The sequence below is a fragment of the Parambassis ranga genome, chromosome 17 (genome assembly GCF_900634625.1).
Source record: "Parambassis ranga chromosome 17, fParRan2.1, whole genome shotgun sequence".
Taxonomy (NCBI): Eukaryota; Metazoa; Chordata; class Actinopteri; family Ambassidae; genus Parambassis; species Parambassis ranga.
In genome coordinates, this window is record NC_041037.1 from 13974318 (window position 1) to 13995228 (window position 20911).

A 20911-nucleotide genomic window follows, 5' to 3' on the forward strand; every position below is an offset into this window, starting at 1 on the left:
ACTTAATATTAATACTGTTTCTTTTTCCAGTGTGTGAATGTTCATTTTGAGCAAACACAGGCTGCCTGACAGCTTCCATTGATATACTTTATATATATAACAGGCAGAGATATTTTTAACTATCATCTGCTGTTTACCTTTTTGTCACTTATGACACATGGCTCTGTGGGTCAGTTATTGTAATGATCAGTCAGCGGCATCATTTCACATGCAGCCATTCTTTGTCTCCGGCTCTCAACACCTCCTCATTTCGGTCCCAGGCTCATTTTTTTTTCTTATTCTCCATTGTAATACAAATTGAACTGTGGTGCTGGTTCTAGCTTCCTCCCTTTGATACGTTAGTTGATAACTGTATTCCCACATATATCACAATGTCATCCTTTTTGTGACCCTGCTAAATTTGTTGTGCTTATTGTGGTCTTAGCTGGTTAATAATGGCTATGTTACACTACTTCCTGTTGAAGTGATGAAAATAGCTGAATGTTTCTGAAAGCCAAATATATTTTTAGGTGTGAAATATCGTACTTTTAACTTCTTTTGTCACCACTCTAAGATCTTGTTTTATGCACCCTTTTGAGAAACATTTTCATCACTAACTGAACTCTGTAGCGGATGGATCAGTTCTCTCTGATCCATTTATCTGTATCACTGTCACATTCACGCCGCCTGCAGCACTTACTGAAACTAATTTGCTTAAGAGGACATTGCAGCTCCTGCAGTGACCGCTCACTCGGTGCATTTCTAATAACACTGTTGACAGCTGCGTTCCTGTGTGATTCTATAAACAGGCTGAAGGTGATGAACTGCATTTGTTTGATATAGCCAAAAACAGTTTCATGCAGGACACTATGATTGTTGTTGCATGCGTGCATGCGCTCTGCACATGTTCTGGGGCTTAAATCTGCATGTGTTTCCTGTTCATGAGAGGGTAAATAATATCGTCTAACTTCCAGAAATCCTATTTTCCTTCCCAGTTTCGATGTGGAGAATGGACTGTCAGTGGGTCGCAGCCCCCTGGACCCTCAGGCCAGCCCCGGCTCAGGTCTGGTCCTTCAGGCAAACTTCCCTCACAGCCAGCGGCGGGAATCCTTCCTCTACCGCTCTGACTCAGACTTTGACCTTTCACCCAAAGGTCCTTCCAGAAACTCCTCCACTGCCAGTGACCTGTGAGTTCAACTGTTTATGAGTCTGAGCTGCTGACATCTGTCTGTACAGTGTATTCAAATGTTTCTGTTTAAGCCTCACCACCATATCGGCAGTGTTGAAAACATCTGTAGGATCATATACATGTGATGTTTCCTCACTTTAGGATTAGTATGGTGCATTGCTGTTAGCCTTGGCTCCCTCAGAGTCTGCAGCAAATGATTGCTCATATTAGGAGAAACCTCTCAGAGGCTGTAGGACCCTGCACCTTCTCTTTTCATAGTGCTGTGAACTTTGTGTTCTGATGGATAAGAAGGGTCTACCTTGAGAAAACGTTCACTAGCTCAAAGGCAGCATTAGGACATGCTGTGCGTTGCGTGTGAGATCTGAAGTCCTGAAACAGCCCAACAATACAACAACATGCTGTTTTTCCATTACAAAAATCCTCACATGTCAAATCTACCCCACTTGGATTGCAAACAGTTGTAAAGAAAAGAACTATTTTGTCTTTTGTTTCATTTTTTTGTGTCTCCATTATGTCTCTAAGCCAGACACCCCCCCCCCTTCCCCCACTTCATACTGTCTAAACACATCTGAGTGTGTAAAGTAAGCAGGTCTCCTCATCGACTCTTGCCTATCTGTTTTTAAAGGGAAGAAAGCTTGAAGCACTGGGAAGTCAACTGGTTGTCATCTCGGTGAGAAGAACATGATCAAGACAAAAAAAAAAAAAGACTAAATAAATAAATAAACTCTGACTCTGTCCCCTGGAGCCCTCTGCTGCATTCCCTCTAGATGGCTTCATGGTCATTTTCCACCTCCTCTCCTGACAAACATGACTAAATGTCAAACACCTCACCTGTGACCCCTGTTCGACCCTTTAAAACACCCCGTTCTGTTTCGTTTGTTTTTGCATGTGATGCCTAATCTGACAGGCAACCAAGTACAATAACACACCATGTGTTTTTATTTACTTGTGACTATTTATCCGTTCATATGTTTATATCACCCACCCTTCCACCTCCCTGATCTGTTTCCTCACCAACCTTACTATATGCAGTGCATGTGGTTTTGTTTCTTGAAAGATGAGAGAGGATGTCTGACAATGGTTGGTCCTCTTGTTACCTGGCTTCACTGACAGCCTCATTATTTATGTAATACCTCAAACTAAAGGTGCAGTTTGGTTTCCAAACAAGCTTTTTAGCCTCTTTAGTTAACACTGATGAGTTGCTGTGATGCTGCCGTTTTTCATTCTTGTCTCCTGTTCTCCCTTGGATTGCAGACATACAGAAGACATGATAGTCACACCATTTGCACAGGTAGGTCTGCTGCATTTTTACATTTATATGCTCGAAAATTTTATGAAAAAATCAGGCAGGAATCAAAACAATAACATAAAAGATAAACTCCAGATGGTCAGGGACTTGTAGACGTTACTGGTGCTGCACCGGAACAGCCCCTCACAGCAGTATGTTGGCCCTGCGACAGGATCAGGGATCCAACTGGTGTTGCTTGGGTCTTGCGTGGGATGTGCGTCACACTTGCGCTCACTTTACACAGCGAAAGAAGCAGTGAATCCAATACTGCTGGTTCATGCTGTTTTAAATTTGCATGCTGGCTGATAAGGGTCCTACATGGAGTCGAGACCAGACATCTGATATTTTGTTAGCTTTCTCTGCATGCTGGGTCAGTGTGTGGCTATAGATAGTGTCACAGACATGACATAGAGGAGTGTCAGGGATGCTATCAAAACAGAAAGGGAGAAGGGAATGCCCTGCGCAGGATGTCAGCTGAAGGGATGAAAGCTAGTATCAAATGCTCTTTGCTCATTCCCATTGAAGTAGCACTTAATCTTGTTAAAGATGCAGTGCGGAGTGACTCCACACTGCTCATCATTACATATGTCACATTTTCTCCTTCCTGTCTTATAGGTTCTCGCCAGCCTGAGGACAGTCCGAAGTAACTTTGCCGTCATAACCGGCCAGCAAGATCGTACAGCCAGCAAGTAGGCTTTTACAAAATGCCCTCAGCTGCTTAACACTATTACAGCCACACCTCACAGATATAATCCTGCTCTGTCCATGGTGTGTTTTTATCTTCTGATTTGGATGGTTTCTGTCTACAGGACACGATCCTCAGGCAGCAACCCACCATCCATGTGCAAAACCAGCCTTGCAGGTCCGTACTGCTGTCACTGTAGTCTGCAGTCATCAAAACACATTTACGATCACAAAGATTTGATTATCTTTCACTAACATGAAATCCATACATTGTATGAATATGTCAGGATCAGCAAAAATTCAGAGCAAAATAAAGTCTCCTGTTAGTGACCAAGGAAATATACAGATAAAATAAGGTGGTTTATATTCATGGCCTTTATAAAATATTGACCACAAATGTGAAGTCACTTCTCATATTCTTACTATTTATGCATTTTGACCACCTATTCTCAAACAGTGGGTTCCAGTTGAACAATCTTTTGTAAATTTCTAGTATATTAATCCTCAGTACATGTTGCATCTATCCCATAATGCATTTCTGTGTTGTATTGGTACAGAGGAGCCTCACCAGCAGCTGGCCATAGAGACACTGGATGAGCTGGACTGGTGTTTGGAACAACTAGAGACGCTGAAAACTCGACACTCTGTCAGCGAGATGGCGTCCAACAAGGTATTTTAACAAAGCAGTAACACATTAGCCCGGTGAGCAGCCACAGAGGGACGTACACTAAACATACACACACCATGATACAGACTGTTGGACTGTTCAGGGCAACATTTGTTACTACAGTACACACTGCAGTGTACTCTAATCTCACTGTGATTCACCAGCCTGAGGGATTTTATGTGAAATGTGTAGACATGTGTGTCTTCAAACTCAGTGAGGACAGCACAGTGGATGATTTTGAACCCAGTGTAGGTCACAGCCAAAGACACACTGTACCAAGTGAAGAAATAACTGATTCTTCCTTACACAGACATGCACAACTGTAGCTGGATTTCAGTTTCACTGCGTTGTTCTCTCCTGTCACTGCAGCTTCAGGCGGAGCCTTAGAAGCCAAAAAACAAATCAATGTAATAGAGTTTCCCTTTTAAGGTGAACTACGTCAGCGATTTTTATTAGAACGGATAATCAAAGCAATACGTCAGACATGTTAATAATTTTCATCAGCTTTTCATTAATGGATGGTAACCTTTCACTGTGCACAGCTGTTTTCCGCCCCAAATTAGAGAGAGCACAGAGTACGATGGTAAACCCAGGGATTGAGTGTGATGTACTTTAAGTGCAGTTAGCCTTCACTGATCTCTGGACAAAGCTGAAAGCTCAGTAATACATGGAGTCCATCATGAAAATGTGAATAGAACCTCCCATCCGTCAGCTGATGGAAGAGGCTTATTCCATGAATGGGCGAGATGGTTTCATGCGTGTAGATATAGGCATAGACACACCCTTCCCCCCACTCATGTGCAGAAAAATGTGAATGGGTAGTTGAAGCTGAGGATGAAACGGCATCCCCCAGCGCATCCTTCCTCAACGTATCCCTCTCCTCCTCCCCTCCTCTTCCTCCTCCTCTTCCCATACTGGATCCCGGCTCTCGTGTGATTCCATGATTAGACCGCCCACACAACATACACGTGCTCTTCATACAAACACACACACTTCCTCCCATCTCATACATTGGCTGCCGCCACACAGTATACCGTTGCACACATCTCATCACATGCTCACATGGTGCGGCTGGAGTTTCGTGGGAGGTAACCTCTCCACTCGATCTCCCCTCCCACTCTCTAAGTGCTGCAGATCAGTCAATGAGCAGCTTCAGTCACTGGGGAAGAATTATCAATGCTGGCACTTGGGAACAAAGACAGGCACATAGTGAACACTGTTTCTTAAATGCTGATGACCTTACTGAATAGTTTTGTTTAAGGTGATCTCTAAAACGACCCCTGAAAGTGTCTCGATCACTGAATCAGTTCCTTAGAATAGCAGGGGACTGCTTGCTAGTTGCACAGTGGTCAGTTTGTTTTTCATAGCTGGTAACAGACACCATCGATGTGGCATTCAGTAGACAAGCAGATAAACACACTTACTGTGTGTTCATGGTGACGCAGTCAGGATCATCTTCCTTTATTATTTTAGATATTCTCATTAAATTTGTTAAAATTTTGATTAATAAAAAGCTTTGCCTAGCAAACATCAAGCATCAGATCATTTTTCATCCAAATGTGCCAGTGCATAAATCCATCGTGACACTTTTCATTCAGCTTTTGCTACTTTCCTCACAGCAACATGGAGACATTGAGTGTTGTGTTCATTAGGCTTAGACAGCCTGTTTTGATCAGTTCAGTGTCAACATATTCAGTTACCGCCTTCATTATAGCATCGTTATAATGGAGGATGTGCCCACATCACTATAGTGCATGGTGTACTTTTTTATTTTTGGCTACATGAATGACCCCCTCCCTCCCATTCTCTCCCCTCCTCTCAGTCCATTCAGAGCTTTTCCTTCATATTTTCTTCAAACTCGGTGCACATGGTGTGTTTCCCGACCTCCGCCTCTCACACTCAGCCCTGCCTACTGTGTGCATCTCCTGGCCAATGACAGCCCTCTGTTTTCCCAACCTCTGCTGGAGCCGTTGCCTGATTGGCTGCTATTCTTAGACATTTTGGAAGGAGGTGGAGATTAGAGTACCTCGTTCTCCCTCTGTTTACACTCATAGTGAGCAGGCAGTAACAGAGTGAATGAGGGAGAGTCAGGGGGAGCGAGGCAGTGTGGCTTCTCTGCCATGCATCCTCGCATCCTGCAGCATTCCCACAGCTATGCTTCCATCCTCTTGTTCTTCCAGGGACCTCTGAACAGTCCTCTTTTTGTTGATTTGTTCCACACGTACTGATCAGAGGCTTTAGCGGCAGAAACCAGTGGACTGTCTGCTTGCAGTGGATTTTGCTCAGGCAAGCAGTATAGGAGCACAAAGTGTCCCTGCTGTCTGTGTGGCAGGCAGTGTGAGGAGGACAATCAGAGACGCCCGGTGCTCTCTTTTTTATTTTTGCTCCCATGCTTCACTTTGCGCTGAAATGCCAGAAGTGAATTATTTCATCTCCGTGTCGTGGATGTTTATTCAGGTAAGGGGAAGCAAGAGATGCACTGGGTGGGGGGGTGGAGGGGGAGGCTGACCGAGGCTCACATGTTGCTTCTTTTGTGAGTGTGAAGACTTGTGAACAAGTGATGCCTGAGATGTGTGAGTGGACTGATGCTCTCGATCCCTCACATTATCATGTTCATTGACATCTGCTACTTTTTATCTCAAAGAAATCCAGAAGTGTTATTTTTCATTATTCCTGCAGACGTGCAAGTGCATTAAATTTGTGCACTGCATACGCAAAGTGTGTGCAGTGTTGCACTCCAATTACATGAGACAATACATACGACTTAATTATAATATATTTTAAACTATAATTCAATAATGTCAATAATCTCACGGTTGCTTGTTTGTGTGCCTGTCCACAGTTCAAGAGGATGCTGAACCGAGAGCTCAGCCAGCTGTCAGAAACCAGCCGTTCAGGGAACCAGGTGTCGGAGTTCATCTCTAGCACCTTTCTAGGTACATTTTTTTGTACTGTACACAGCAGTATATAAAGAGACATATTCTGAAAGTGGTGTAACTGTTTGTCCTCATTTGACAGAGAAGCAACATGACATGGACATCATGTCTCCCCCTACCAAGGAGAAAGACAAGAAAAAGCGGCCCATGTCCCAGATCAGCGGCGTGAAGAAGGCCACCCACAACCCCAGCCTCGCGCCCTCCACTATCCCTCGCTTCGGGGTCAATGCCAGCCAGGAAGGACTCCTAGCCAAGGTACAAAGACTGAAGCCTAGTTTTAATGTTCTCCCACACAGAGCATGTTTGATATATGTTTTATGCTTATTCACTGACAGGAGCTTGAGGACATAAATAGATGGGGTATTGACATCTTTAAGGTCTCTGAGTATTCAGGAAATCGCCCACTTACGGTCACCATGTACACCATCTTCCAGGTAACGTGTCACAGTAACAGTGTTTATAACCTCAAATATTTGGTATGATAAATAGTAAAATAAGTGCCTTATTTTTTGTCTCCTGCTGCTGCTGTAGGAACGTGAGCTGCTGAAATCCTTTAAGATTCCCGTAGACACGTTCATTACCTTCATGATGACTTTGGAGGATCATTACCATTCTGACGTGGCCTACCACAACAACATCCATGCTGCAGACGTGGTTCAGTCCACACACGTGCTGCTGTCCACACCTGCACTGGAGGTAATTAATCAAATTCACTGCAGCGAAAGCACAGAAAAACCTCAGTGTTATCACATCAACACATCAGGTACGTGTTAAACGTGCGCACATTCCTATTGACCATCACCTTGTGTGTTTCATCTTAGGCTGTGTTCACGGATCTGGAGATCCTGGCTGCTCTGTTTGCCAGTGCCATTCATGATGTGGATCACCCTGGAGTTTCCAATCAGTTTCTCATCAACACCAGTGAGTTTGCGTAGCTCTGCGGGGATTAAGTGAATATGCGTGGGTGCTGAGTGTATTTGACTGTGTGGATGAGGTGCTTATAAACAAGTGTCTGAGTAGCAGGGCTGTGTGTAAACTTTTTTTTTTTTGCCTCCGTGCCATCAGATTCAGAGCTGGCCCTGATGTACAATGATTCGTCAGTGCTGGAGAATCACCACCTGGCTGTGGGCTTTAAGCTCCTACAGGAGGACAACTGTGACATCTTTCAGAACCTCAGCAAAAAACAAAGACAGTCACTGCGCAAAATGGTCATAGACATGGTAAGAAGTCTACTGCTTCTACCTCACACTGAGCAATACCTTTTCTGTAAAGTATAAACATCCTAATGTATTCAATGTGATTGTTCTTACAGGTGCTGGCCACAGATATGTCTAAACACATGAACCTATTAGCAGACCTGAAAACCATGGTGGAGACTAAGAAAGTCACTAGTCTGGGAGTACTGCTGCTGGACAACTATTCAGATCGCATACAGGTAAGAACAGTTTTCAATTCCAAAAATACATCTTTTGTGAGCAAATTTCTTATATTGTATGATATTCATCCACTGTTTCTTCATCACTGCAGGTTCTTCAGAACATGGTTCACTGTGCAGACCTGAGTAACCCCACCAAACCTCTTGAGCTGTACCGGCAGTGGACGGACCGCATCATGGTGGAGTTTTTCACCCAGGGAGACCGGGAGAGGGACAAGGGCATGGAGATCAGCCCCATGTGTGATAAACACAATGCCTCAATAGAGAAGAACCAGGTACAGAGGAAACCTGAACTGAAATGCCTTAGTAAGACAGAGGAAAAGAGGATGGCTGTCACACTCAATTCTTGCCTCTCTTTCAGGTGGGCTTCATTGACTACATTGTTCATCCTCTTTGGGAGACATGGGCTGACTTGGTACATCCTGATGCTCAGGAGATCCTGGACACACTAGAGGATAACAGAGAGTGGTACCAGAGTATGATCCCACACAGCCCCTCGCCCAACCCAGAGGGCCAGGAAGAAGGCCTTTCAGGTGAAGCTTCAGCACTTGGTGGAGGCGGTGGCTCCTCGACGGCCGACAAGTTTCAGTTTGAGCTGACCTTGGAAGAAGAAGGAGAGTCTGACACAGAAAGTCCAGCTGAAGAGGAGGAAGGTGACGGCAGCAACAGGGGGCCTGAACTCTGCAGAACTGATTCAGCCTCTGCTACCACTCGACGGCTTCGCAAAATGCTGACTAGTGACTCAGGCAGGACGTTTTCTTTAGAATCTGACAGAGATATGGCAGAAGACAGAGAAACAGACCAAGAAGGCGTCTCTGGGGTACCTCGCTTCAGACTCGGCACATAGCACCGGTCAAAAGTTGTTTTTTTTCTTTTGGCCTTCCTTGTTTTGTTTTTCTTGATTTCTGTGCCTCATCCACCGTCACTTCCCTTCTTCCACTCCAAACAAACTCCACTACCACTGCTGTTTTTTTTATGTGGACAGGGTGATGACAAGACTCTGGGTGAGGTGTATGGGAGTGTGGGTTGGAGGGGGATGGGGAGGGTATTAAGAAAGTCTGCAGTTTTACACAGCAGTCACTTGCACTGGAGAGAGACAGATAGACTGAGTCACTGTTCCAGTAAGGACAGGAAACCAAGTTTCTGAGCAGTCCTTTGTGTTCTGTGTTCATTCAGACAACTGTAGATGAATCTCTGCAGAGACAATGAGAAGTTAAAAACTTCCGTTTCTACCAGCCAGCCTACAACTAAAGACAGAACTGTCTTCCTCTTTTGGAGTGTTTGTGAAGAAAGCGAGGAAGTGATGAATGACCGTGAAATTACGTCTATTAAGACTTCTTGCCAAACTTATAAATTACAGGGACAAATTCTATTTGCCTGCCTTTTTTAGTTCTTTTTGTTCTTCTGTTGTCATCTATTTAGAACCATACGTACTACATGAAGATTTAGTTGTCAGCAGACTTGAACGCAGTCTAAAAAGAGTAAAGAGCTATGCATGATTTTATGCCGGAGATGTTAAATGTTGCAGATATTTGGAGTAACTGTCACTGTTAATGTATAAAAAACAGTGGCACTCCTCTCAGCTCATTTAATTATGTTCAACAGAGATACTGTCGGCAACGAAGCTGAGCCAGGTTCATGTTTGACAGTGTAGGAATTAAATCCAAAGCTGTGTGTGCTGTGCATATGCTGCCTCCTAGTGTCCACAAATGGAACTCAGGCTTTGGTACAAATGATTCTGCAAGGTTTTAGCCCACAGGCAAAAAAAAAAAAAAAAGAGAAAAAAAAGTATTCAATATTAGGACTACCCAAAATGTCAGCTTTGTTGCTCATCTTTAATTATTTTGTTTGGTTATTTTTTATTTACACTTATACTTTTTAGATGTTTGACACTTATTTTATCAGTTTGCCTTTAAGTTAGCGTGCCCTCTTTGTCGTCTTAAAGGGCTCAAGCCAAACCATAAACACACAGGAGGAGAAACAGCAACCAGCACAGACATCATGCAAAAAACAAAACGCCGCAGTGGCTACAAATACATTCAACTCTTCATCCAAATCCAGCATCCTTACTACACAGCATCCACCGACTGGAGGTTGGTAACAGTAACTTCCATCAAAACTGATAAAAGCAGATTAAGGTGTATCTCAGCATCACTGTAACTGTAAAAACACAAGAGGTTACCAGGAGACAGTTTCCTCTTTTTCCTCTCATTGATCAATATTTTGCTCTTCACGGGGACATAGTCAATGACAAAACAAGTGCCAAGCAAGCATGACACAACCCGTACTGTAATTTCCATTTTGCCACTGGCTACTTTCCATCAGTGACTGATAAAGTTGGTTGATTGTAGCACCCCGTGTGCCAATCTGACCTTAGTGTCTCTTTTCCTTTCTGTTTCCTGTTCAAACAGTAACTGATATTGTCTTAAAACCGTGATGTGGTTTTTGTGTGTGTGAGAGTGAATGACTGGTGAGTGAATTTTGAAGTATTTGCTAAGAAAACAAAACATAAAAAAAACCAAAGCACTTTGTATGGTACTTTTACAGCTCTGCACTTCCAGTTGAGGATGTGTCTGTTTCACTGTCGTTCTGTTGACATATGGCCTGGTGGTTGAATTGAATTGCACGGCTGGACCACTACAGCTCTTAAAGGTTGGAAGTCGGGAGGGACTGAAGTTGTGTTGTTGTTTATTTTTTTATATAATTGACTGTGCAAAATTGTGTTGAAATGCATGACATTGGCTGCAGGATTCAATATGATATGGAGCACTTATGTAGCCTGTGGAGAAACCTGTTTTATTTTATTACCATAAGAGTACAGAGTAAAATGTGTTTTAATGTGAGAATGAGCTGAATATTTGTTTTTGTTTTGAAGCCTTCTTTTCTTTTCTTTTCGGTCACAGTTGTTGTGTTCACTGACATGCTGGAGTAAAATATGTGCAATCTGTTTCTGCAGCCATAAACAGCACCAAACACTCAAGGATGCCTTCAACACTAAGGACTATTTAACAACCTGTTAACCAGCACAACATGCAAAGACTCCATCTGTCTCTCTGCATGTCACTAACTGTTTGATTTTGTACATTTTCCTCACAGTTCTGTGTGTACAGTTTATTTATTATTTCTATAATATCTGTCAGAAACAAAGAGACAAACTTGTAGACTTTTAGTCGGAGCTTTAGTACTTACATGTAGATTGATGCGTGAGAAACAGGACAGATTTCAACGATTACTCCTCTTGTTTTCTTCAAATATCTCTGTGAATAACATTATGCATAAGCAAAATACTCACTGTCATGTTTTTTCTTTGTCTAAAAAAATAGTTGAGTGACAGGTTTCCATCTGAAGCATCTCTTCTGCCCCCTCTCTCTCTCTGTTTCCACTCATCTGGTCAGGTCACATTAAGGCTCATGTATGCGTGCTGATCTGAGACTTTATAGAGATGATAGTCACACAGCCTCAACAGTCATTCTAGACCAGTATTTTTGTTCATAGACATTTTATAAATATGGGTCAAGAAGTGACACCCTGCAGCTTTGACAATCCAGACTCTGCTTTTTAACTGTTGGTGTGCAGCCCTCTCTCCAACTAGAACTGTATGCCTTGCCAATAAAGAAAAACTCTTTACTCTTTGATGTATTGTTCCATTCTTCTGTGAGAATTACATAATATAACATTTAAAGCATAAACACATGACACTACTATGAATATGAATCCATTTATTACTGAATGAAGAGAGCATTCATTGCTGCTGCTGTACATTACAATTCACTATTGTAGCATCCAGACAAATATAGGTAAGAACTATGATATAATTGTACATCCTCCAATTAAAATTATTCAGCCCATGTAAAATTTAAAATATTTATTTATTAGTGTTACCTCTGATCATATAAACGTACTTGTATATTGGGTCTGTGTGAATGATAACATGGAACCAATATCAACAGAACATGATATTTTGGAGCTTTATTTTATCAAAGGAACCAGAATATGAACTCTGTGGTTGTGCTGCAGGATAGTTGCTCCCTCCTCTGGAGGTCCTCTATTCTGATGCCTGTTGTGGTGTCTGGGTGGGAGCTTGGAGAGTGGATGGCAGCGATGATTGTATGATTTGTTTATTCCAGGTCTCCTCAGTCATAGTCAAACAGTGCAGCCAAGGACATAACAGAACTTTGGTCACTTGTTGGACCTTATTCTGGTGTTACTGCCAAGCTGCAGGACGGCCGTTCACTGGCCTGGAGGTCCTTTACATGTATGCCTATCACACCATGACTGGTGTCTATACGGGGGCTTGGAGGGTGGCTGTCCTCAACAAATGGAAGGTTCATTACCTCCATGCATCCGAATGCTGAGTTGGTCTCAGAGGCAATCTGAGCTAGGCCAAAGACAATAATCTTCACCATGATCGGGCTGTCCTTGTGATTCCTCTTCTCGTTAATCGTAACAGTCTCTGTGGTGCTGGTTTCACAACCAAATGCACCCTCACCGAGAAACCCCTCCACCCTGTGACAGGGGCCGAGGGCGCTCCCCATGGGAGAAAGTTTCTTCATCGACATTTTGCTATTAATGTTTTGCAATGTGTTGGTAATAAGTTGTGATGTGTGTGTGCCAACAAAGATTCTGTGTTGAATTCTGTATTGACCAATTAACTCTAACTTAAAAACTCAAATTGTCTCATGAGATAATATAAGGTATTCATCATTCACTACATTTTCTTCTTGTCAGTGTCCTGGTCTGAATAGACATTAAGCCTCAAAGGCTGGTAAAGTATTGAGTTTTATATATCTGTTATATCTTATTTTATATTTTCAGTTTTCACTGCTCTTATTTCTCATACTGTGCTCTTCTTTTGTGGCTTAAACAGGGACCTGAGTCTTAATTTTATACCATAAACAGGGAAACGTGAGCTGGTATGACAATAAAGTTCCTTAAATCCTTGAATAACTGTGTCTTGCGGAACCAGCTTTAGTGACTTCACAGAGACAAATCCTATATACCAGTACATCTAAATATGTGCTTACCATCCTTACTGATGATGTTAACATGCTCATATTTAGCAAGTCTAATGTTGGGCACCACTTAGTTAATACTTGCGGAAACTTGCTCAGGAGCATTAATCTAACAGCTGAGGCTGATCTTCAGTCATAAACTGTCAGTGAAATAAAAATATTTATGTGATGTTGGTGCTGGTTCAGTAAATCATAATTTCATCCTTTGGAAAACATCATTGTCTGAACCTAATTTCTATGCAATCCAATTTGCTGCTGAGACACATGGTTGCTCTTGAGGGCAAATCATTCCTTGGTGTAGTGAGCAGGCTGCCTCCCATGAGCACTGCAGATATATACTTGGTAATCCAATTGATTTGATGTATTGTACTTTAGGCAGCTGTGCAGGTTATGAACATAATGATTGTCCAGCATGCACTTGTTTAATGTGAGTACTTGGTTCGGACTGATAATGTGCAGACATGTGGATGGATGCATGCTCATGTTGTCTGGGGATCTCCTGTCAGCTCCTCGGTGTAGCCTGTTGCCAGGGAAATGGTCAGCCTGTCTCATTTAAGAAGCTCTGGATGACCTCAGTGCTGCTTATTGAGCTGTGGTCAACATGTTTGCCTGTGTCACCTCGACTCCCTCCAGGTTTCAGAAAAAAAAAACCTTAATTGCTCAACACAAGTGTAACCACGTGTTTAAACTCTGTATGGGCATATCAGGGGAAAACTGACATGGAAGCAGGAAACTGTTGGAGTACATCATGGTGAAATAGCAGTGAGTGTGGAGCACAGAAATATTCTCTCATTCTTTGTGCATTGATACTGATCCATACAACTGCATATTTACAGTAATACATGCAGCCCTTCTTCACATAAACCTTCCTTTGTACAGACAAACTTTTTTAAAAACATCAAGAACGCATCCTTCAAACTAAGCGATGAAATATTTTCAGATCTTCATCCAGTCTAGAGCACTTATAACTTTACCTGTGAGCAACTGCATGTGTATTAGCTTCAGTTTTGTCACATTTAGTCCAAATACTACATATTATTGCAGCAGCATTGCTGAGATTACAGCTGTCACAAGAATCGCCTGCTAGTTCATAGAATGGGTGGAGGCGGGGCTATAGTACGTGGGAGTCTGTTCTCTCTTCTGATTGGCCACTCGTCCTGCCAATCATCCTTACACTCTGGTACTGCTTATGCCGGAGCTGCCAATCAAGAGGCTCACGAGCTTCTGCAGGTGCAAAGCTGGGCTCTGAGCTAGCCGCTGCAGCGAAGCTGAGGAAAAGACACATTTCAAGGTAAACACGGCGTTTTTTGTCATCGAAGGGCCTTATTAAGTATGACTATAGCAACGGGTAGCATGCGGATTATTTGTCTGCTATGTGGTCTGTGATTTTGATTGGAAATTTAGCCGTAAATAAGCAGGTATAACCTTCATTTGACATGGCTGGGATGCTTAGCTAGCTCCTGCTGCCACATTTAAATACTGGTGTCGGTAGCCGCGCTGTAGCATCGATGGTAGCCAGGCTAGTCTAATATCTGGGGTTCTCAAAGCTAACAGCTGGCATTTTAACATGCATTAATATCTTTAACAATTGTGTCTCCATCAATGTGGATAGTAAGCAATGTGTAAGCCATGTAGCATTTCATAGGTTTCCCAGCTAACATGAAGCAGACTGCCGGTTTCAAGCAGCTAAATATTCACTATAGGGCGAAGAACCGCAGTGGATTGATTATGTGGTTTAGGCCATTCAAACTGGGAGCATACGGTGTCCAAAATTAGTCAGAAAGGGACGCAGTCGTTTTTCTTTCTCTAGTATACAGTGACCTACGAGGCAAATTCTGGCCAACCATATGGTCATTCATAATTAACTGGCCACCTCCGCGAAGGCTCCTGCCCTCTCTGGATGCGATAGGATAGTCAGTTTAGCTGATGCTTAGCCTGCTAAGCCCTGGTACTTCCGTCCTCTTATCTTGGGGTGTAGGTGCGCGTTCCTTATCCGACCAGTATTATTGACATAAAGGCAGAAAGACTCTAGGCTGTGAGTGGATATTGGCTGTTTTTTTTTTTAGTGACACAGCCTTCTGGCAAAACGGCAGTTTTTTCATGATTGAAACTAAGTCGCTGAGAAACTACATAGGGAGCCAGACCAACATTATTTAACACTGTCAGGAGTGGACATAAGGCTGTTAAAAACAGACATATCTATTCAGATGAATTGCTTTTATATGTAGAAAGAGTGATGTATACGTGTGTTTGTATGCATTGCCTCATATACCTTTTACAGTTAAGTGTGAGGTTAAAAGAGAACGCTTTGGAAGCCAACCAAACCCAGAATCCCCCCCTTTGTATTTGTATGTGTTGTGTAGATACTCTGTTACTAATTAGCTTGACTGCAGTCTTACCTTAAATGGTGCAACTATATCTCACATTTCCACTGTGTATGGACTTCAGGGGGTGAATGCACACAAAATGCTTAGTTTTGTACTAATATTTCACTGCTATATTGTTATTTATTCCAAGTTTTAAACCAATGAAACACAGCCTCATACTGGTTTACAGTAAATTCTGTGTGTTGGGCACAGGCTGAGACATGATGAAATACAATCAGGTTTATTATTATGAGTATATATTAGCTTTATTACTTTTTCCAGATGATGGTTGATGATGAAGTATACAGCTGTGTATACTCTGGTTATTACTGCGTTACGCACGGCTGCATTTATTAGTCTTGTAAACAGCAAAAACTGGAAAATGCTCTGCGTGAATCAGATGAGCACATGACATGCACAGCCTGAAGGAATACAACACAATACCCATGCAGCAGATTTTACCTTTCAGAGACTTTAAGACAATGCTTATTTTGGCTGTGTAATTGTTCTGCCCTGTTTTCTTAAGCATGCTCTTTGGTACTGATTGTCTAATCTCTGTTCTTGCATAGATGGCGTCTGCAAATGCCACATATGGTCAGAAGGAGTCCTCGGACCAGAACTTTGATTACATGTTTAAAATCCTCATCATTGGAAACAGCAGTGTAGGAAAGACTTCCTTCCTTTTCCGCTATGCAGACGACTCGTTCACGCCAGCCTTTGTCAGCACAGTGGGCATCGACTTTAAGGTCAAGACCATCTACAGGAACGACAAGAGGATAAAGCTGCAGATCTGGGTGAGGAGGCACAAGAAGTAGATACTTACAGACGTCAGTGTCAGGGGGTGAAATATATATTCAAGAATATTTAGGAAAGACAGTGAACCGGAATCATTCTGCTTATTTGACACTTTGAACTCCAGTTAAGTTAAGAAAGTTACCTTGCTCTGCTCTTTTCTTATCAGTGCTGTGATGTCTAAAGTTCAGTACCACTCACCTTATATTTCATTATTATTACAGATGTTGCAACTAGTATTTTCAATCTGATATGAATATATTCTTGCATAATTCAGAAGGGCAATGTACACACATCCTAGAACAGCTGTGAACACTGATTTGACATTTTTGACAGCTGAGTATTCGCGTTTTCACACAACGCAGCCTGTAATTTCCATAAACAGCTTAAGAAGATACATGCACAAAGACAACAGGAACTAATTAGGAAAACATGTTTATTAATTTCACAACACAGGCACTGTAAACACAAAGAAAAGACAAACCATGACAAATTAGTTTAATGCTTTGTAAAGTACACCATTCATAACATTAGACCTGCTTGTTGCGTACTTTCAGCCCAGCCAGGTTTTTACCTCCTTTGAGGCCTTCTGTTTCTGCAGTGTGTTAAATTTTCTCCCTTTGTGTATAAAGTGGTTTTGAAAAATTGACGACTTTCTGTAGATTAACTAATTATGTCAGTTTAGAATGTCAACAGCCAAGTTTCTTTATTTGTTTATTCAGCCTAAACATACCTATTTTACATGCCCATGTGTAACTAATACAGCCTATGTTATCACATGCTCTAATGATAGCCAGCTGTTGAACTCACCCCTAAGTACCTAGAATCAATTCATTTGCTGTGTTATGGCAATACCCTTGAAGCACACTTAACATGAGCCATAAAGCCTGACCCTGGGACAAATGATTATTACATGCACCACCAGAAGAATACGTAATGCACATGGGAGGTTAAATGAACATTAAAGGGCAGCATTCATCTGTTCTTTGCTGTTGCTCTGTATGCTTTTAGCTGTGTTTTTAGTTCATATGTAACTTATTATCTTCTAATAATAATTTTGTGTATACCCTGTATCTTTCATGTGCCTGTGTAGGACACCGCTGGGCAGGAGCGCTACAGAACGATAACCACAGCCTACTACAGGGGAGCCATGGGCTTCATCCTCATGTATGACATCACCAATGAGGAGTCCTTCAATGCTGTACAAGACTGGTGAGGGATTATTATGTATTACGTTTTTATTTTCCCCCTAATTTAATCCAATCCTTCAATCAATCTGCAGAAGTTTACATAGAGGAGTCAGGGAGTCTAATTATTTATAGCAGATAAAAGAAAACATCTATTTTAGAGTTTATCACTTGAACACTTTTTGCCCTGTGTGTCTGCTAACAGGTCGACCCAGATTAAGACCTACTCATGGGACAATGCTCAGGTCCTCTTGGTGGGGAACAAGTGTGATATGGACGATGAACGGGTGGTGGCATCAGAGAGAGGCCGGCAGCTGTCTGAACAGCTTGGTAAGTCAGCTGGTCAGAGTGAGAACTGGACGCTGTGTGTGTTGTTGTAACACTCTGGGTGTGTTTTGGGATTTTGTAGTAAAAATCTTTCTATTTCTGGGGCATATTCTTTGATATCATGCATGTGAGGTTATATACAGGTAGTTTCATCATTTGAAGCTGATATTTTAACAGTTCAGACTAAGTGGCCATACTACCTTGGCCAAGAATCTGCTTTCTCAGACTGAACAGGTGATGTTTTATACTCATCCAGGGCAAATACAATGTCAGAGAGATAAGAATGCCAGCCTAGCCTAACTTAAATAAAGTGATTTCAAAATATTTCCACTGGTCTCATATGAAGAGGAAAATTCATCAGGTGTGAGCTGACTGGTCCTGACATGATGAGATACAGTGGATTAAGTGGATAAGCTTCACACTAAAACCATTGACTTGTAACTATAGCTTCTATCTGTCTCTGGCACCCCTCCTGGCAGGTTTTGAGTTCTTTGAAGCAAGCGCTAAAGACAACATAAATGTGAAGCAGACCTTCGAGCGGCTGGTGGACATCATCTGTGAGAGGATGTCAGAGAGCCTGGATAACAATGACCCGACTATCACCGGAGCTAAACAGGGGCCACAGCTCAACGAGCAGCCCACGAGGTCCCATCAGGATTGTGCTTGCTGAGCTCAACCACATATATACATACTCAATGCTGTCCTGAAATCCACTTTTTTAAGTTTCCTGCTTTGTTTGACACACACACACACAGACACACAGCTTTACAACTCAAAAACACTGCCATACATACTGTAGACACATATGAGTTGGCTGCTTAAATTCCCCCCCCCCCCTCTCACAATGCTGGAAGCACTCCCCACAAAGAGATTGTGTTAATACCGAGATTATGTGATGGTGCTAATTTAGTTAGAGGGGTGAAGAACATTGAACAGAGGTACTATCCCAAGATATCTTTTCTGTCATACTCGTAGTAGAAACAAACACACATTGTATCTTAACAGAGGCCAAGACTATATCATTCCTTATTATTATCGTGTCCGTGTAAGGTTGTGAAGGAGTGAAACTCTCCTCCAGCCTCAGGTCCCACTCAGCACTAATGCCTCAGACCCAAACAAATAGTCGCAACTGTTTCACTTTTAGTCCCACTGGAGATATTTGTGTGTTGCTGTGGATAGAGTTGATGTTTTTCTGATGTCTTTGAGTTGGTCAGATGTGGTTTTTGAGCATGTGAAGTCATCTTCCCAGTGTTGTCGTTGAGTTTTTACTATTTATGGCCCAAGTTTGATGACCAAACAAGGTTGCTTGAAAGTTTAAAATTTAATTAACTAACACAGCAAGCATCATGCTTTTCAGTTTACTGGTCTAGGTATTTACATTTAATTACCTTTGGACCCATCATGGACTTTTTTTTTTTTACATTGTATCATCATAGTTGGATGTGGAAGGAGGAGCAGGAAAGCCTCGTCACCACTTTTAGATTTTTAGTGTTATTTTTTTACTTTTTTTGTTATGTCTTTTTAAAGCTACACAACAAACGTAAGGGTTACAGAGTGTATAAATGTTGAAAGGTCAATAGATATGCATTTATAATATATATATAAATATATAAATCAACATATGAAATAACAATAAGCGGCGAGATTGGATTCCGACCTGTGCTTTAGTGAGAGGTGCATGTGGTTGTGTTTAACTGACTCTGGTTGACTGGATGGTCATTGTGTGAGCTGTTGTCTGAAATTAAAAGCCTGCGCGTCCTACAGTTTCAGTACTTACACTTTGAGGTACCAAAAAGGGGCTAAAGGTTTCAGATGTTAAGCCCTTGGCCCCTTCACATTGTATTAACTTTCATTCAATGCATACAATGTGCATCATGCACTCACTAGAAAGGCATGTGATTCAGTGTGAGCACAGACCTGCCGTATGCATCGACTCCCAGAGAGTCTCTCATGTCTTTAAAGATGACATTCTCATCATATTCTTTTAGCAGATATTTGGATGAGGTGTTTTAAGCATGTTAAATGTCAAATTGTGAGTCTTATTTCTGATGCTAAGATGAGGGACTCGTCTGCTTGTGTTTTCAAACCTTCTGTAAGTCACACATGCTCTGCTGAGGCATGCAAAGAGTAGTTTTCATCTGTATTATTTATTTTGTATTATTTATAACTTAATTTATTTTTAAGATAGGGTTCTTCCTAGATTACGCATTGCATTCTGCACTCAGCTTTTAAAAGAGACGTCCAGTAGTATTCAGTCGCTCTCAGCTTTTAAGTAAAAATGTGTTTACAGCGGGAGAGAAACGTTAAACATTCCAGTGTAAGAACCTCTTACTGTATCATGTCCACGGGTCTCTGGCTGGACTGTTGTTTGTCTTTTCATATCGGTTATGTAACTTTTAAGACTTCTCTCCACATTCAGTTATCAGCATACACGCCCAGAGTACAGAGTACTGGGCGTGTGAATGTAGTTTGTATGAAGAGAGGCTGGACAATAAACTAAGAGCATTTGTCAGACTGGCAGACTGTCAGACCTGTTTGGTAGTTTTTCTACTCTTCTCCAAATATGGAGCTCAATCTGAATACTCTGGATGCTTCTTTGAAAAGCTTCTTTGACACAACCATGTTGTTTGACTTGTTTGTTGATTTTTATTACTGTATTTATTGTGTTTTGCTACAGCTGTAAACTTGCCGATGACTTAGGAACACATATCGATCCTCTTCTCCCTCCCCTCCCCAGTCATAAAACAAGCCCTGTAAATAGACCGATCAGATCAGGCGTTAGTTGTGTGAATTGTGCTGTAATTCTGTAATGCCAGGTTTACTAAAAATGAGGAATCAATAAACCCAAATGTAAAAGCTGGAGTTTCATGTGGGTAGTTTCTTGGGGTCATTTCATGTGATGTTTGAGACGAAGGTATCTCATGTTGTGCCCAGCAGAGGGCACAATACTGCAATCCTGTCTCATTTTTTTACCCATAGAGTTGTTTGACCATCTATGGTTTGGTTCAGCTTCTCTCCTGCACTTAATACAACACCCACAGTGTCAACC

The 20911-nt window shown here is 42.0% G+C and overlaps 2 protein-coding genes across 9 annotated transcripts in view; both read left to right on the plus strand.

The window, feature by feature from the left end:
- Window positions 1-11144, plus strand: part of pde4ca (phosphodiesterase 4C, cAMP-specific a) — a 39507-nt gene extending 28363 nt beyond the window's left edge. For 4 of the 8 annotated variants that reach the window (XM_028428533.1, XM_028428534.1, XM_028428540.1 and 1 more), the window contains 15 exons: window positions 975-1166; window positions 1794-1838; window positions 2423-2459; window positions 3072-3145; window positions 3266-3318; window positions 3698-3810; window positions 6650-6743; window positions 6826-6998; window positions 7079-7177; window positions 7275-7439; window positions 7565-7664; window positions 7809-7963; window positions 8056-8178; window positions 8271-8453; window positions 8540-11144. In XM_028428533.1, the coding sequence (XP_028284334.1) occupies window positions 975-1166; window positions 1794-1838; window positions 2423-2459; window positions 3072-3145; window positions 3266-3318; window positions 3698-3810; window positions 6650-6743; window positions 6826-6998; window positions 7079-7177; window positions 7275-7439; window positions 7565-7664; window positions 7809-7963; window positions 8056-8178; window positions 8271-8453; window positions 8540-9025 (2092 nt within the window). In that variant the 3' untranslated portion in view covers window positions 9026-11144. Of the gene's footprint in view, window positions 1-974; window positions 1167-1793; window positions 1839-2422; window positions 2460-3071; window positions 3146-3265; window positions 3319-3697; window positions 3811-5868; window positions 6265-6649; window positions 6744-6825; window positions 6999-7078; window positions 7178-7274; window positions 7440-7564; window positions 7665-7808; window positions 7964-8055; window positions 8179-8270; window positions 8454-8539 lie in introns of those variants that run through there. The other 4 variants (XM_028428536.1, XM_028428537.1, XM_028428539.1 and 1 more) reach the window with 3 other exon arrangements.
- Window positions 11145-14402: 3258 nt separating this feature from the next.
- On the plus strand, window positions 14403-20697 carry rab3aa (RAB3A, member RAS oncogene family, a). Its single transcript, XM_028428645.1, has 5 exons — window positions 14403-14481; window positions 16126-16350; window positions 17442-17560; window positions 17741-17865; window positions 18342-20697. The coding sequence occupies exons 2-5, from the start codon at window positions 16126-16128 to the stop codon at window positions 18530-18532; spliced, it is 660 nt and encodes a 219-aa protein (XP_028284446.1). The 5' UTR covers window positions 14403-14481; the 3' UTR covers window positions 18533-20697.
- Window positions 20698-20911: the final 214 nt, after the last annotated feature.

Coding starts and splice junctions, on each gene's coding strand:
- rab3aa (XM_028428645.1), top strand. CDS start 16,126: ATGGCGTCTGCAAATGCCACATATGGTCAGAAGGAGTCCTCGGACCAG. Junction 16,351..17,441: donor GGATAAAGCTGCAGATCTGG/GTGAGGAGGCAC, acceptor GTGCCTGTGTAG/GACACCGCTGGGCAGGAGCG. Junction 17,866..18,341: donor GCAGCTGTCTGAACAGCTTG/GTAAGTCAGCTG, acceptor CCCTCCTGGCAG/GTTTTGAGTTCTTTGAAGCA.